This window comes from Ambystoma mexicanum, chromosome 2q (assembly GCF_040938575.1).
Source record: "Ambystoma mexicanum isolate Mex_15411 chromosome 2q, UKY_AmexF1_1, whole genome shotgun sequence".
Classification (NCBI taxonomy): Eukaryota; Metazoa; Chordata; class Amphibia; order Caudata; family Ambystomatidae; genus Ambystoma; species Ambystoma mexicanum.
Genome location: NC_090924.1, coordinates 1,263,576,909 through 1,263,593,592, shown reverse-complemented (window position 1 = coordinate 1,263,593,592; position 16,684 = coordinate 1,263,576,909). Strand labels below are relative to the sequence as shown.

At 46.3% G+C, this 16,684-nt stretch overlaps 1 protein-coding gene across 2 annotated transcripts in view; it reads left to right on the top strand.

Annotated features, from left to right (window-relative positions):
- PHKA1 (phosphorylase kinase regulatory subunit alpha 1) overlaps positions 1–16,684 on the top strand; it is a 2,290,600-nt gene that overhangs the window by 680,556 nt on the left and 1,593,360 nt on the right. For both annotated transcript variants that reach the window (XM_069648650.1, XM_069648649.1), the window contains exon 9: positions 3,776–3,829. In XM_069648650.1, the coding sequence (XP_069504751.1) occupies positions 3,776–3,829 (54 nt within the window). The remainder of the gene's footprint in view (positions 1–3,775; positions 3,830–16,684) is intronic.

Here is a 16,684-nt window from a genome sequence, read left to right as displayed (position 1 = left end):
TGAGCCTATGCATTCGGCACCGTTGAAATTTCTGTCGTGGAAGACCGCGTTTCTCGTGGCCATCACCTCCGCACGACGAGTGGGAGAGATTCAGGCCCTATCTTGCAAGCCGCCATACTTGACGTTTCACGACACGAGGGTGGTGCTGAGGACGCACCCCTCCTTCATGCCCAAGGTGCCGTCGGACTTCCACCTCAACGAACCCTTGGTGTTGCCAGTTTTCTCCTTGTCTCCTTCGTCGCCGGTTGAAAGGACTCTGCACTCGCTGGACGTAGCTAGAGCGCTGAAGTTCTACGTGGACCGCACGAAGAGTTTCCGGAAGACATCACAGCTGTTTGTGAACTTTGGGACTGTGAATCAAGGGAAGGCTCTCTCGAAGACTTCCATTTCCAGATGTCTCTCGGCTGCATCATGCACTGTCACCGGTTGGAAAATCGACCGCTGCCCGGCCGTCCTAGAGCCCATTCGACCACAGCGATCGCTGCTACCACGGCGTTCCTGTCTGGTGTGCCCCTGCTGGAAATCTACAGGGCTGCGACGTGGAGGTCGACGCACACCTTCATAAGATTCTACTGCGTCGATCGGGACTCCAGGGAGGAGCCCAGGGTCGGCCAAGCAGTGCAGCGCAACCTGTTTGCTTAAGGTGAGCCTGGTGAGGAGGTAAGAGATGCTTAATGTTGAGTTGTTGTATTGCTTAATGTTGAACCTATTGCCACCTTCCGTGGTTGTGCATGTGTGTACTGCTATGTATTCTCTTATTCAGGAGCATGTGAATCCATGCCAGACCCCATGCTGGAGAAGGAACAAGTTACTTACCTGTAACTGTTGTTCTCCAGCATGGGCCTGGCATGGATTCACATGCGAACCCTCCTGCCTACCCCTTTGCGGCTCTTCACATGGTCATACTGCCACTTTGCGTGCTACCAAATCTGAGGATGGCTGCCAGAGGCGGGGCTTAGGGAGAGGGCAGTCGTTGGCTGGGGGCAGTATGACCCAGAGACCAGTGATTGGTTACTACTAAGAAAGACAGATCAGAAACAAAACTGATACTGATTTTTTTCTATACCGAGGATTCCCGGCCTGACGAGGGGAATATTCATGAGCATGTGAATCCATGCCAGACCCATGCTGGAGAACAACAGTTACAGGTAAGTAACTGTTCCTTATGACAGTTAACAATGGTTTAAGCAAGAAACACAGGTAAACGGTATGCAGCAAAGTAATTGAAACAGGTATTTTAGAACCAGTTAGAAATCAAGGCTATTAATGAGAGCAACAGTAGAAACACTATTATACTGCCTTATAAAACAAGCCTCCTAACACTTTAAAGTTCATTCCTTGCGAAAGAGATAAATGAGGCCTATTGCCCTTCAAGTCACAAGTCCCCGTGTTAACTCTTTGTAGGGAGTGAAGAGTGTGTAGAAGTAGTGAAACAAGTATTGTCAAAGCCAACAGGTTGGTAAAGGTGACCCATGGATGCAAGAACAAAGGTAAGTAAAGTTCCTTAGGGGTTCTCTTCCTATCCCACAACTCCAGGAGGAGCCCAGGCAGGCTCCTTGGATAGAACCCCACTGATCACAATCAGGCAAGGGGGAGAGAGGTAGAGGTAGGACTTTGTGACTTTTTAACCCTTTTATGGGAGTGGGAGAGGATCTTTATGTAGGCTTATCCTACTGACTCTGATTCGGCTCCGAACCACCACTAGAATCCCTTAATTCGCTGTTCACACATCTGTAAAAGAACTTGTTGCAGGGGTCCAGGAGCCGTGGATGAAGTAAACACTTTAAGCATCGGGATTGGGTCTGGCTAAGCGGCAGTTCCGAAATCTATTAAGATGGTTCTTGACGCTAGATAGACATCTGGATGACCCACGTACGTCGAGATGAAGACCGCCATGATTCCCACAACATAAAACCCCACAGGACCGGATGAAGGCAACAGCAAATATCAACTGCCTTGAGCGACAAAAGGCGACTTTCATGACAGAGACCAAGAAACTCTTCCTGCTTGGCCCATCTTCATTCTTGAGATCAGCAACTGCAGGAGGATGGTTCTTAACTCATAAGCCTAAGGTCTGCAGAATTCCAAGTCAAAACTAGGAACAATGACCAGTGCAGCAAAGTGGTCCCAGAAGGGAGCTGGTCAACCCAGACAATTCCAAAGCCTTCCAAGGGCGCAATCCTCAAGTAGGGGCCGGCACTGGTTGTTCCTACCAGTCCAGAGGTTGAAGCACCAATGCTGGTCTTTGGGAGCTCCGTGCAGAGAAGCAGGGCTTCACTGGGTTTTTGCTGGACATAATTATGGTTGGCTGCACTGAATGTTCTTGTTTCTTCAGCAGGGCGCACCTCTTCACCTCTTCAAAGGATCTTTGGCTTAAATGACGATCTGAAGAATGGCTTCAGGAGTCCTCCTTTTGTCCTAAATTTGATCTGGGGTCGCAATCAAGCCCACCAGTGATAAGGATCTTTACCATTCAGACTGGCCAGTGGTGTCCAATCATAGACTTGGACCAGACCATTCCAGCCCCTACTTCCCACCAAGAACACACGTCGCTGCTTTGTCAACGAAAGACCAGACTTTGCCCAGGAAATGGTGTTCCTTCTATGTGAAAAATGTGTGGCGCAGCCATTTTGAGTACATGGTACTCAATGGCATTATCCAGTAAAAAGCAAGCCTGCGTGGGAGATAAATACCACAGAATAAAATATCTGCTGCCACCAGCCTGTCTTGGACATATCATGAAAGTAACAGAAATGTTACTTTAATTAAAAGTAAAAGGAATAACGGTACCCCCACTGCACCTCACTGTAAGGTGATGTGTGCAGCTTAAAAAGTAAATGCATTTTATAATGGGGACAGGGTCCCCTATACTGATAGCCATGGGGACTGATCACTGCCCCCAAAATAGATGTGCTAGGCGAGGTAATTAAAGCAAAAAGGCTTTCTTACCTTCAAAAATTCATGCCAGGATTCAAATAATAGCAAAATGTTGGCGGGAGGGGAGTTTTCACATATCTCTAAGGAGGGAAAGCAGCACAACGAAAATCTTTCCTAAAACTGTGGCGTCGGGTCGGTTCTTTAAGCAGACTCGCTGTACAGGTGTTGTCTGAAAATGTCGAGAGCCTTTGATATGTGGGATTGTTGTCCAAGTGCCATATTAAATTGTGGTGTGTTCTAATGTGTAAGCGAGTGTCGGATACAAGTGTCAAAGAAATATTCCTTTTGTACATGTTTTCCTTTGCTCTCAGAGCTCCCTTTCTTTAAAGGCATAGTGTCCAAATGATCTGCTTGCTTGCTGCGTGCATATGTACTACTGTTTCAGAACTTTGTGAACATTGCATCCCTAATTCCATTTTGTTTTACCTCTGCAAGTGTAGGGCCTACCTCTCTTAAATAAACAACAGTGCCTCTTAGTTCCTTCATGTGATGATACTGTGACTTGGTCTGGGAAGTAAATGACTATGACCAGAGGATTCTCTTAGTTCCATCCCCTCAGCTCATCATTCGCTAGCTCTGGAGACACCCAACCCCCTTGATCAGCCAACTGGATAGCCCCATAGTTAGCCCGGGCACTTGATCACACTTCCTTATTATGTACACATACATAATCTACAGTGGAAACAAACAGATGTATCCTCCTTGTACACCACATAGTAATGCTAATGGTCCAGCATTTCCAAACTCCATATAACACCGTTATAGATTGGGCTCAGCTCTAAATGTGTGATAATCAGAGACTACAACTACAGTCTAATTGTATACGTTTTCATTTCAGGGTCGTTATGGTTGCTGTCGATTTCTTAGAGATGGTTATAAAACTCCAAAAGAGGTATAGTGCATTTTTTTTACTTCACACTTCTCATGAGCCCAATTAACTTGTATTTGTGTGTTTATTTACTCAGAGGGCCCGCACGAATTAGACATCAAAAGACCTATCAACATTATATTTATTTTTGATGGATATAAGCATATCCATAACAGCATATATTGACTTATGTTACTTGATATTTGTGTAGAGCCTTCTGTCATGTTATAGCTTGGAAGCCCTACAGGCTGAACCGACATGGGAACAGGAACCTCGCATAGCATACAAATAGTGAATTGCAATTAAAGACACTGCTCTATAATTAGCAGATATGACTAGTGTATTGTCGTTGTAGAAGCAGTGTAGACTGTATAGCTGTTTCAGTGACTATATATAGCAGCTGGAACTAATGTTTTGTGGGGTGCAGTGCTGTAGGAGGAAAGGTGGCTAGTATAAGTCAGTGTTATACACCGTTATACACCGCAATGCAACTGTATACAGTTGGGGCTCTGCATAATTTATAGGCGTAACACATGTACAATGAATTAAATGCAGCGACATGCCAGTGCTTGCAAAATCTTCTAGCTCACTCGGATTGGGGAGGAGATTTTATGATGGAGGAGTACCATTTGCATGCTACTTGATCTTGCTGGTGAGCATGGGGATGTTTGAAACTTTATTTGACATTTACTGAAAAAAAACGTTCTTTGCAGGAAATGGCAAATACAAGTTTCACTGTGCATGCCTAGCCTTTAGGTGGCACAGTGCACCAAATATGAAGTGTGCTTATGGTGACATTCACCATTTTACAGGAAGAACTGGTACATCTTTTGTCACCAGTCGCCATGGGGCAAGTGAATTTCTCTTGGGTCTAGTGTGATTTTTAAGGATTTGCAAGGCCTGAATGCATAATTAGTAAATGGGTCAGAGATGCAATCAAAGCATGTTCACTAGTCAGGTCATATTAGAGGATGATCAAAGCTGTTTCACATTCAGGGGCTAGACAACTGATTAGCTAGTACTAAGTGTGCATATTGAAAAATGATATTTTGCAGAAAATTGTGTGGGGCCTTAACATATTGTGTACCATGATAAGAGTATCAATGGATATACCAATGTAATCTAGGTCTTTTGTTGCACAGAACATTGACAGACTGCAGTCAGATATATAGGAGACGTACGGAGGTATTATATGAAAGACACTATAGAATCAACAATTAGGGCGAGGGAATGCATTTAGGAGACATGAAGAGTGAGATGGTATTCAGTCATTAACAGTATGTATAGTGTTTTGGTGCAGTGTACAATAATATTAATAATACATCTTCATAGTCAAAACAAAGACATTTTACAAATTATAAAAAGTAAGCAACATATCAGCGGTTGTATAAAATAGAAATTTGAGAAAGTTTGCGTAGTGAATACAAAAATAAAGCTCTCATTTATGGCATACATATTTAATTAAAGAGTTCTAAAACTCAGAGGCTGCTTTTTGGGAGCCCAGTCTGTGTCCGCACATTGACATTGCTTTTCTTACTGCTAACTCTTTGTTCAGAAATGTATTAAGATCCAAAGAGGACCAGTTTGTTGGGTATTAGAAACAGACACGATTAAGAAGGACTCCATGATCTAAAACCTTCTGCCTTCATAACGGGGTTTGTATATCTTTACCACATAATGGCATATTTTTGCCACAATTAAAGTGCCTTCAAGTTTCAATATTGTATGAGCATCTAAGACATCTAAAAGATGCCCACTCTGTTTGCCAACAGCCCAAGTTGTTAACCAGAGGTCAGATATAACATTTTAAATGTACATTTTCTTCTCTCTGATTGTTTACAATAGAGTGTATGATATTATATGGCATTTATAACGTAAAGTAGTCTTCTAATTTATCTGCTCTGGTGATAATGGTGTTACTCTCTTCACTTTATATGGTATATTTAGCAGATCTGTACATCTATTAAGATTAATGAGAGATTCTACATTTTTTAAGTACTTACACCAGCGATTATAACAGGCTTTCTCATTCGCACAGTGTTATACTTTGATTAAATTGAGCTTTCTCACTTGACCATACTGAGAGCCAAAGTAACATGAAGCAGAAACCAAATCAGGTACAGTGTTGTAATATGAGCTTGTACTCAAGCTGGGAGTGTGTAATGTGATGGTGTCATCATTTGTGGAACGTGAGCGTTGTGTTCCACGGGTGACGGTTGGGCCCTTAATATGTAAGCCCTCTATATTCCTACTCCTTGCCACTGCCTTCCATTCAAAGGAATCAAGTCCAAATTGATGTTTGGGGGTGAGTGCTTAACTGTAGGTGCTATCAGTTTGTGGTAAATTGTTCTTTTTCTGTGTTGCCATTAAAAAACGGAATTAACTGTAATAGGATATCTTAAAACTGGTTGGTTTGTAGAGATTATTGCATTTTGTGTTGCCACAACATTGGTAGATGTGTATTTGGTTGATGTTTCCTTTTTCATTAAATAATACAGTAATATCTTATTGATACACCGGCTTGGTTCCTAATCCCTTTTGTGGAGGTTGGGTGCGAGACTGGTTGGAGGCCTACTCAAAAATAATTTGTCGTATATTAAAAACAAAAAGCGTTTTATTGTGCGTCACATTCATTGTAGGGAAAGGAGTTCCATAAACCGTGACGGCCCTTGCTCATCTCTTGATCTCCCGTATCCTCCTCTGACTTTATCCAAACACATGCCTTGCTTCCAGTTGGCCTCTTTACGCTCCCCTCTCCTCATGCCATTTGATCAATTACACTGACCAATCTGGTCTGTCTTCCCCACCCAGGAGGTGTTACAAGCAGCAAATGTGTCAAATAGCAGAAAAAGATGTGCCCCTTTTCTCAGAGCAGGCCGCCCAGATGGTAGAGTGCCCAAGTTTGTTAGGGGGGGCCTTGATCTTGGTCCCCCTAAGGTAAGTACAAGCTGTGCGAGGGTTGCGCACCTTTTAGTCCCTGGTGGTCTAGGGGATTTTTCTCTCCCAGTAGTATTTGCTGCTGCTGCTGGGGAGCGCAGCATGGTCTGTATTATTCTCATATCTATTGAGCGTGGACCTAGTTCCGAAAAGCAATGGAGCACTTTACAGAGGTATACACCAATACAGATACATAACGGAGCACTTTACAGAGGTGTACAACAGAACAGATATACAGCGGGGGTAGGATACGTAGGGGCACAGGAGGGGTACAGCTGTACCAGGTGGCGGGGAGGAGAGGGGCGGGCAGCATCTAGTGAGTCAGATGGCGCGAGGGGCAGCGTGATGGTCTATGGGTTGAGGAGGAGAGACTCCTTAAAGAGGTTGGTCTTGCTGCCGCGTAAATGTAGTTCTTTCCCCGCTACACCTCGCTCCTTTTTCTGGCTCACAGCCTCGGCCATTGAACCACTGTCAGCGTGAGCCGCCAGAAGGTTGCTCTCACTCGGCTGAGTCAGTGTCTTATCGCTGATTGCGTGTATCGCTGGAAGGCTCACGGTCTGTTCCTCACTGCAGGTTCTTGCTGCTGCACAGGTCTAGTACTTTGGCTGTAGTAAATACAGACTCTGGCGAGCAGAGCATCAGGAGGCATGGTGAGAGAAAAAGGTGTACTGCATACAAACAAGCTGGCATGGTGAGGAGAGAAATTGGGGTCCTCTCAACTGCAATCGCCGTCCTTTGAGGAAGGGTTGTCTCACGATTTCTCCCTGGTAAGCCTACCACCATTGGCCGAGAGGGGTTACCATCCCCCTCTTGACAATGCCGGGGTACTGGCCTTATTACATTGTTTTCTATGATTCTCTCTGTGCACAAATAGAAATTCCAATTACCAACCTCCTGAACTTAAACATGCTCTCAATTCAAACAGTGACTTTTAAACCTACCCCATGCTAATTATTGCAGAGGATGACAATTTGAAGATGGGAACTGGTTTGAAGAAGGATCTTTTTGATTTTTAAGATATTTCCTGGGGCATACCTTGCCCAGTGATGGTGGATGAAAGTTGCGATACAATAGCTTAAAATGCAATACCTTTCTGAAGTAGGGCTGTGGCCCCTGTGACAAGGTCAGTAATATCACCTTGTCAAAAGGGGATAGGGGCTCCTCTCTACTTGGGATGCGAGGCCTCCTAGGGCGGATGAAAGAGCCATACTAACTCTAGAAGGGGAAGGTCACAGTTTGGAGGTCTCCAGTTCCTTTCTCCCCCCTAGGTGCCTGGTTGAGTATCAACACTACCTTTGTGTATAACCACATACATCCTGAAACAATGGATGGCCAGTTTGTTTCTTTGCCTTTTTGATCACCACAAACTCCAACTAAGATCTGGGCAGAATGCCCAAAAGACAACATCCGAGCAGATCCATTTAGCCAACAACTTAAGTCATCCCAGACTTCGTCAGCAAGAAGCGACAATAACGCCAGATCAGATGTCGGCAAGCCTGCGCAGGCCAGGGACCCCACACACCGCTTCTCATCTACAGTAGACACCCCAGTCTAACAGCCACAATAAAGCTCCACCCAGACTGTCGCAGATATGCAATGGAGCAAAAGCCTTTTACCTTGGTGCTTTAGATTTCGCGGAAACGCTGCACCCTAACAACACTCACACTCTCCACTGGGGGCTGCAATTCTTTGGGCGGCCAGACACAGGAAAATGGGGAATGGCATAACCCCCTATCTGAACACTTTGACAATTGTAAACTCTCCATGGTGAGGAAACTAAGACAGGATTGTTCAGGGAAATGGGCCCAATGGGAGGAGGAGGATACGAAGGGTGGCAGGAAACAGGAATGTGTATGTTTTGGTGAGGTCAGAAGAAGAGAAGGAGGATGAGGAAGAGGCAGACCGAGTGACCAGTAGGAGGAAGGACGGTGACTGGTGTGTGCAGGAGTTTTGGGGAAAAGGTGAGCAATTGGTTGGTGAGAACCAGTGATACTATGTGTGTTTAAGGAAGTGCAGAGAGAGTGGAAAATGATTGAGAGAAGGAAAGGAGATTGAGTAGAATGTGGGGTGGAGCAGTAGTGTGTAGAGGAAATAGTGGTAGTGTAGAGGGTGAGGGAAGAATAGTAATGTAGTGGAAAGGGTAGACTAGTAGTGCAGTGGAGAAGGTAGAGTAGTAGTGGAGAGGGAAGAGTAGTAGTGGAGTCGAGAGGGAAGAGTAGTAGTGGAGTCGAGAGGGAAGAGTAGTAGTGGAGGGGGAGAGGAAGAGTAGTAGAGGGGAGAGAGGGAGAAAGACAGAAGGGAATAGGTGACAGTGACATTAGAGGTAGAAAGAGCAAGAGCGATGAATACATTAGAAAGAGGAAGTACTATGAGAAAGGTTGGGGTGGAACCGGGAGGAATAAGAGTAGCGGGAGAGTAAGCAAGTGATGGGAAGAAAAACATCTGTGTAAGCTGAAGAAGAAAGAGTTTGGCTTGAGTGGCTGAAAGGCATATCCATACAACGCTATAGAACAAGCATCAAGGTAGAGTAGGGCTACGTCTAGCAAGTCCCTGAAGGAGATCAGACAGAGAAGACGATTTCCGGTTGTTCTTCACTTCTAGAAGAAGTGAAAACTGAGACAACAGGGAACAATAAGGTCTAAAAACTAACCAGGGGAGTAGGGATGTCTGGGTTAGTGAGGAAAAGAGAATTATAAGAATAGAGCATTATGGGCGGTCCTTTGCACCTTGCCAAAAATTTTAATAATGTTGCTATTCTTATTTGCACGAAAGTAATAATTCCATCTACCTAATTTTTCTATGGGAACCCTAAAAGAAATGGGGGTCTGCCTGGTTGAAAATAACAGATGATCCCTCACTCAGGAAGGAAATGTCTACCCGAAAAATAGGGAGAAAATAGTAGATATTGGCCATGTAGATACAGAATTATGCCAAGCACAGGGAGAAACTCCAAAGATAACTTGTTTCCAAAATCTTTAATTGTGCAACCAACATACAGAGAAACTAAGGAAACCACCATGACCGAAAGATTTATGCACTTTTACAGAAGAATCATATCCACCATTTAGCAATTAAACCATCACCAGTATAGGAAATGACTGAAGAGGGAAGAAAATGTGCAAGAAAGGGGAAAAGAGATCAGAATAGAAAAGAAGCGAAAGGTCAGTGCAGATACGGAGACAAAGAGCAAGAAGAGGGGGAAAGGAGATCTAAGATGTAGGGGAGTTAAATAAAACCCAAAACAGAAACTCCCTCATTAAGAAGAGGGATGGGGGTGTGGCTAGCCCAGGAAGTTGCTGGATGCATCCCTGGTGAGATCCTGTGTACGATCCCGTTGCCAGGGCCCCCGACACCCCATAAATGTAACCCAGACACAAACGGAGGCGAGAATATAGTGGCAGAGGACCCCGGTGCACCTTCCCCGACATTTCTAGCCAGATCAGCTCACCTCTGAGAATGAGTGCGAGAACTCGTGCTCGGTATCCAGGAAGTGGCAGATTAGACCTGCAGAGCTTCACAAGAAAGTCGGACCGGGTGAAGGGAAAGGCGGTCCCCCTCTCTCTTCCCAAACACCAACCCTGTATCAAAGACCACCGGAAGCCCTGTTAGTCACTGCAGTGGTGAGGGATGCAGCACGTTGGAGAAACAGCATAGAGGAGCCTGAAACCTTCGGCCGCAGGCAGCCGCTGCAGCCACAACTCCAACTGCAGTGTTGTAGAGCAGGAGACATGGGCGCAAAACTACCCGTGACTTGGAAGGCAGTGGAGGAGGGACGGGGGAAAGGTGCCTGGAGAAGGAGACGGGCAATGAAGAAATGGAGGCGGTCAGATCGGCTAAAGGTATGGGAGGGGCTTAACCGTGTCACGGCAACTGTGCCTATCTGGCTTAACCTTAAATCTATGGACACTGTTGCTCCATTACAAATGAAGGATAGGAACACCAGTTCCACTACATAAGGGGCCAGCTCAACCCACAGTACGTCCGGGAGGGTTTCCGGAGTGCAGAAATGTCACAAACAAGCGGCGAAACAAAAGGGGCCCATTTCAGGGGACATTAAGGCGCTCATGCAAGGGCCGGAGACACAAAAACAATGTCAACAGCAGGCAAAGGCCCTGATGCACTCATCTCTCCAATCCTCACCGGATAATGAGGACCCACCGACAAGGTGGTCAGATCTGATGGCGATGTTAATGGAAATCAAAAAGGACATTCAAGACAGCACATCAGACCTCACCAAATCTATCACAGATCCTAATAGAAATGTCCTGGCGGTGGAAAGTACAGTAGATGAGGTGGAAACAACAGTGGCGGAACAAGGACATGATCAGGATGCACTGGCCCGAAGAGAAATCTCTAGAGCAGCAAATGGAACTGGTCTGGAATGAACAAGACTACGCTGAAAATAGATCTTGGCGTAACAATATACGCATCCGTGGGGTGCCCAAATCCATAACAGACTCAGATCTACAACAATATGTCACAGCCCTGTTCCATCACATACTGGACCCAGCAAGAGAACGGAAGATTGTTCTGGATCGCAAACACACAGAATATACTCCTCATACCAATTAACTAAGAACTTGACCCCAGGGTACATCTGTTCCAACTAAAAGAGGAACTCATGCGGCCAGCACGCAAGCAGGAACCAGTGCGATTTCAGGGGACCCCTATATCGCACTACCAAGACCTCACTCAAGAGACCTTTCTGAAAAGGAAACATCTGAGGGTAGTCACAGACTGGCTTAAATCTAAGGACATAAGATATCACTGGACGTTCCATTGTGGGCTTTGCTTCGAATTAAAAGGTCAAAGATACACAATCTCCAAGGAGAAAGAAATGGCTGAACTAATGGGGTAAGATTGGGACAAGGGTAACAGTGATTGAGAAGAGAACGCCACAGCAACAGCGCTTCCCAAGAGAGAGAAATGAAAGCCGGGGCAACCAAATCCAAAAGGAACAAGGTGGTCCGCAACATAGACCCCACCTGAGTGAGCTGGATGAGGGAGAGACGCAAAACAAAACAAGACTGGAAGGGATGGAACCCTCGGTACTGACCTGAGGAATCATTGAAATTATGATATGCTAGTTAAAATGGGGCCGAATTGGACCAAATCTAGGTGTATTCAGAGGTACTTGCGCCTTATTGATATTCAACGGAAGGGGGGGCGAGAGGGGGTGTGAACAAAGCCCTATAATCCTGAGTGGGAGACAGGACCCGGAGAAAACAAGTGAAAATTTGTGTTTCACTGTTGGGGATTATGGTTGGAGGGGGTCGGGGGAGTTCGTCTACGTAGTTTATGAGTAGGGGGTGAGGTGGCTGATAAGAGGTTCTCACAGATCTTGAAGGGGTATATTGTCAGGGTTCTAACACGCTGCATGGGACTGAATATTGTTGTCATCAAATTATTAAACACATTGAACACTGAGGGTCTAAACACACCAAGTAACAGGCTGTCGATTATGAGACAACTTGTCAGATGCAGGCCTCGGTGGAATGGTTACAGGAAATTCACTTACTCCAGGGAGATGAAACCCGTCTGAGACATAGGGCATTCCCCACACCGTTTCTGGTGTCTAGTGGTACAAAGAAGAGGGGACTGGGGATCCTGATAGCGAAAGGGCTGCAGCTTGAGAGGCACTTTCTACATCGAGATCCGGAAAGACGCTACCTGGTTCTGGGAGGGTATCTGATGGGCCAACTGGTAACTCTGGTCACGATAGATGCTCCCAATGAAAAACAAGATCAATTCCCGGACCACCTTCTGGGCAAACTGGTGGGGTGGTGTGTGGGACAAGTACTGATTGGGGGGACTTTAATTGAGTGATGGACGCTTCTTTGGACAAAACTCTCCCAGCCACTTTTAATGACACAAAATATAGGCAAGCATTAGCACGCTTCTTTAGAGACCTACACCTCATTGAAACATGGTGGTTCTTTCACCCACTAGATTGATTCTACACACACTACTCCGTGGCACACAGTGGTTTCTCGCGTGTATATATATGATCTTGGTTTCAGACACATTGATCTAAAAATAAATCACAGGGTTGGCGATCTGGGTACGATATCTGACGGACCATGCACCAGTTACACTCTAACCAGACCCCATAGTGCTCTCCCCAAAGATTCGTAAACCATGGCGGCAAAATTACCTCATATTAAGGGACCTGACCCTAAGGACTCACATGGAAACAGCCTTGAAAAACTTTTTCAAAGATGATGACAGGCCGGAGATGGACTGGCGCACAATATGGGATGCCAGTAAGGCAGTGATGAGGGGTGAATTCATTTCTCAAACCGCACATTTCTTGAGAGAAAGGGAGATCGTGAGACACAGGTTGGAACAAGAGTTGAGGAAAGCTGAGGCACAACAAAAATCATAGTGTTCCCAAAAGGCTTGGCGGGAGCTAATGAAAGCAAGGGCGAAATTAGAATTACACCTGCCGGATAGATCGGTTCAACTCCTTACACAGACAAAAGAGACATATTATATAAAAGGAGATCAAGCCAATCGGTTCCTAGTGGCAACGTTAAGAAAACAAAGGAACAAAAACTATATTAGCCAGTTGGAAATCTTTTGGGCGAACTCAAGTGACAGGGATCCGAAAAAAGGCATATATAATGCACTCATTCTTCACATGGAATTTCGGTCAATAAAACTTAGATGGGGAGATCCAAGAGGCCTTTTTGGGAAGCTTAGTCGTGCCGATAACTCCAGAAGACGATAGGTTATTGCTGGAAGCTCCGATAGCAGAGGGGGAGGTGGTTTGGGCTATAGGGTCTATGGAGGGTAATAAGACCCAGGACCGGACAGATTTGGGAATACATATAACGACATTTCCGGAACATACCTATTGGTCCCTTGACCAAACTGTTCAACCAGATAAGAGACAAAGGGTTAATTACTAAAGATATGGGACCCTCCACCACTGTTTTACTCTTAAAACCCAGCAAAGATACGACGAAATGTGCAAGCTATTGCACAATCTCACTACTTAATGGGGATGCAAACCTGTATGCAAAGATACTAGCGCAAAAGCTAATGGGGATCTTGCCTAGGATCATTCATCCGGACCAAGCAGGGTTCATAGTAGGGCGAGACACCCAAGATAACATCCGGAGAGCGATTAATGTAGCATCATGGGGCCAGAGGTCAGGACAGAAACTGTCCATGCTAGCACTGGACGCCACCAGGCGCATTGATAGCCTAGATATGAATTTCCTAAAACGTACGCAGGTAAAATGTGGGTACAGGGTGCTTTTCTCCCGCATTCTCTTGGCTAATTTTCATATCCCGACTATGAGGCTTTTGGTGAACAGTCAACTTTCGGACAGTATGCCCATGAGAAGGGGTACCCGCCAAGGATGACATTATCCTCACTGACATTTGCCATGGAACCACAGGCACAAGCGGTCAGGGAGGATCAGGAAATACAAGGGTTTAGAACCTGTAGCGAGACACAAAATAGCATTATGTGCTGACGACATATTATTGTTCTTACGTAACATGACACGCTCACTTGCGAGGGTCATGTCACTTTTAAATAAATTTGCGAGGATCTCTGGGTTTCACATTAACTACAATAAATCAAAAGGCGCTCAATGTCACAGAGGAGCCTAAAAAGGTGGTTGAATGGAGTAAACTCTACCCGTTAGCATGGGAAATCATTAGACTATTTGGGGGTGAAACACCCACTTACGACGGCTTGTACCGGGCTAACATTCCGGGATTATTGAAAACGCTATGGGATGATTTTAAGAGGTGGTCCATTCAAGAACTTACATGGTTTGCACATATTACAGCAATAAAAATATCACTGATACCAAGATGTCCAAATATAGCGAGCTCACTCCTGATTCGAATACCGACCCTCCCCATTAAAAATCTCCAGAGGGAAATCTTGCACTTCATTTGGTGGGGAAAGAAACCCAGGTACCCGAAGGGTTATGTTTTGGCCCCCTGCACTGGGGGGATTAGGAGTGCCAGAGGTGAGGCGGTACCTTTCGAGGGGATTGGGTCCTCCGCCGTATTCCATATCTATGACGGGTAATGTCCACAGCTGTGCTGCTTTGGAAAATCTTTGATGTCTGCGTCCTGCGTCGATGACGTCAATACGCCGTCCCCGAGGACCGCCTCCGACGGCCGACGTCACCCGATGTGATAAGTAGGACGCACGACGCCCATAGCCTCGTGTTCACTTCGTGAATCTCGGTACGCCTCGACTCTTTGGAGTTTGCTGTTTTCAATTCTCGGATCATTGAAACTGTTCGTTTTTTTTGTGAAGACCTGTTCGTGGCGATGTCTGCTTCGTCTTCAACCCCGCGTCCGGGCTTCAACAAATGAGGGGACTGTGGGTCCAAGATGTCGTCACGGACTCGCACAACGCCTGCTCTAGTGCCTCGGGGAGGCCCACGATACGGACGACTGTGTCGATTGCCAGTCGCTCACGGCAAAGGCCTTGCGGGAACGCAAGAAGAAGCTGTCGGTAGGCCGGGTGTCTAAGCCCTGGAAGTCGAGGTCTGCGGGGCTTTCGAAGGATGACTCGAGGGGCGAGACTCCACGTCATCGTCAGAAGTCCAGTGGGTCTTCTTCCAGGAGTCGGTCTCGCCACTCCTCCGCCTCTTCGAGGCATTCCCGGAAGCGCCGGCATCGGTCGCCTTCCCCGTCCTCTTCCGAGGACTCCGCCCGTTGGCGGGTCGCTTATCACTCCATGCAAGCGACACCGGAGGAATTGTAACGCTCACCTGGTTCCCTCGGAGGCGCTGGTCTTGGGCTGGGCGCTGCAAACGTCTTCAAAGTTAGGCGTAGGGTTCGTTTGGCTCCCGGATTTGGCCCCTTACTCACCGAAAGCTTGACCTGCAGAGTGAGGTGTCTGCAAGTGGAAAATCAAGGTATTAGTGGCTGGAAGGATAGGAGAAGTTCCTAGCCCCTCTCTCCCTTTCTCCCCGTGGTACTCAGATGATTGTTGTGCTCACCTTAAGTAAGTGAATGTTGAGCTCTCCATCCTGCGTCTTGTGCAGGGGCGCTGGGTCCAGTTACTTCACTGGATGTGAGTTCCGCCTCTTGATTGCAGAGGGTAGGTGAGAGCGATGCCGCCGTTTTGCTGCACGAGCGTGACTTGTAAGTATTAAAGTTCTCTTTGGATTGCTCTCTTTAAATGTCTTTTTCCTTATGTCTATGTCTTTTGCTTTTGGGATGCTGTCGATGCCAAAGAAGATGCTCTCCCAGATTTGTGGCAGAGAGCGTAACAAGAAGATGGTGAATTCGAAGGCACGTAAGTAGGAAGACTGCTTTAGGGCCGTAGAATGCACCTTAATGTCCCCTTTTGTTTTTACAGGTGCCGGAATGCAGCGCGAACAAAGTTGGAGCAAGCGCAACACAGGTAAGCAGTATTGTAACTGAACGTTACTAACCAATGTTCTTTGTCTTTGCAGGCCCGATGCCGGACGCGGAATGCAGAAAAGAAAACGACTTGGATGCTGCCGATGGCTCGGGTGAGTTGAAGCGCTAACCTTGCCTTTGTCTAACCTGTGCCTTTTGTTTTGCAGGAGCTGCTGAAGATTGAAGATTGGTTCCCAGCAGGTAATTTTCGTAACTACAGGATCCGGAGCTGAAGATTCGCTGGAGCTGACACGGTGAGCGTCCTGCTGCAGATGCAGAATAACGCGAAGCATGTGGTACCAATCGGGTGTGGTTTAAATAGCCCATAGGAGTACTTAGGTGTCTTCTTCCACAGCAGCCGCGCCCAGGTAAAAGAGTTCCTGCTTCCAGAAGAGTTCCAGCATCAGTGATCCAGGGAGTGGTGCCTGCCCCACCCAGAAAGAAAAGTAGTTCCTGTTAGAAGAGAGTAAAGCATCATCTGGCTGGTAAGTAAGCAGCATGGTCTGCTTCAGGTAGGTTCACCCAAGCACTTTTACACTTGATATGAGCCCGGCGCTT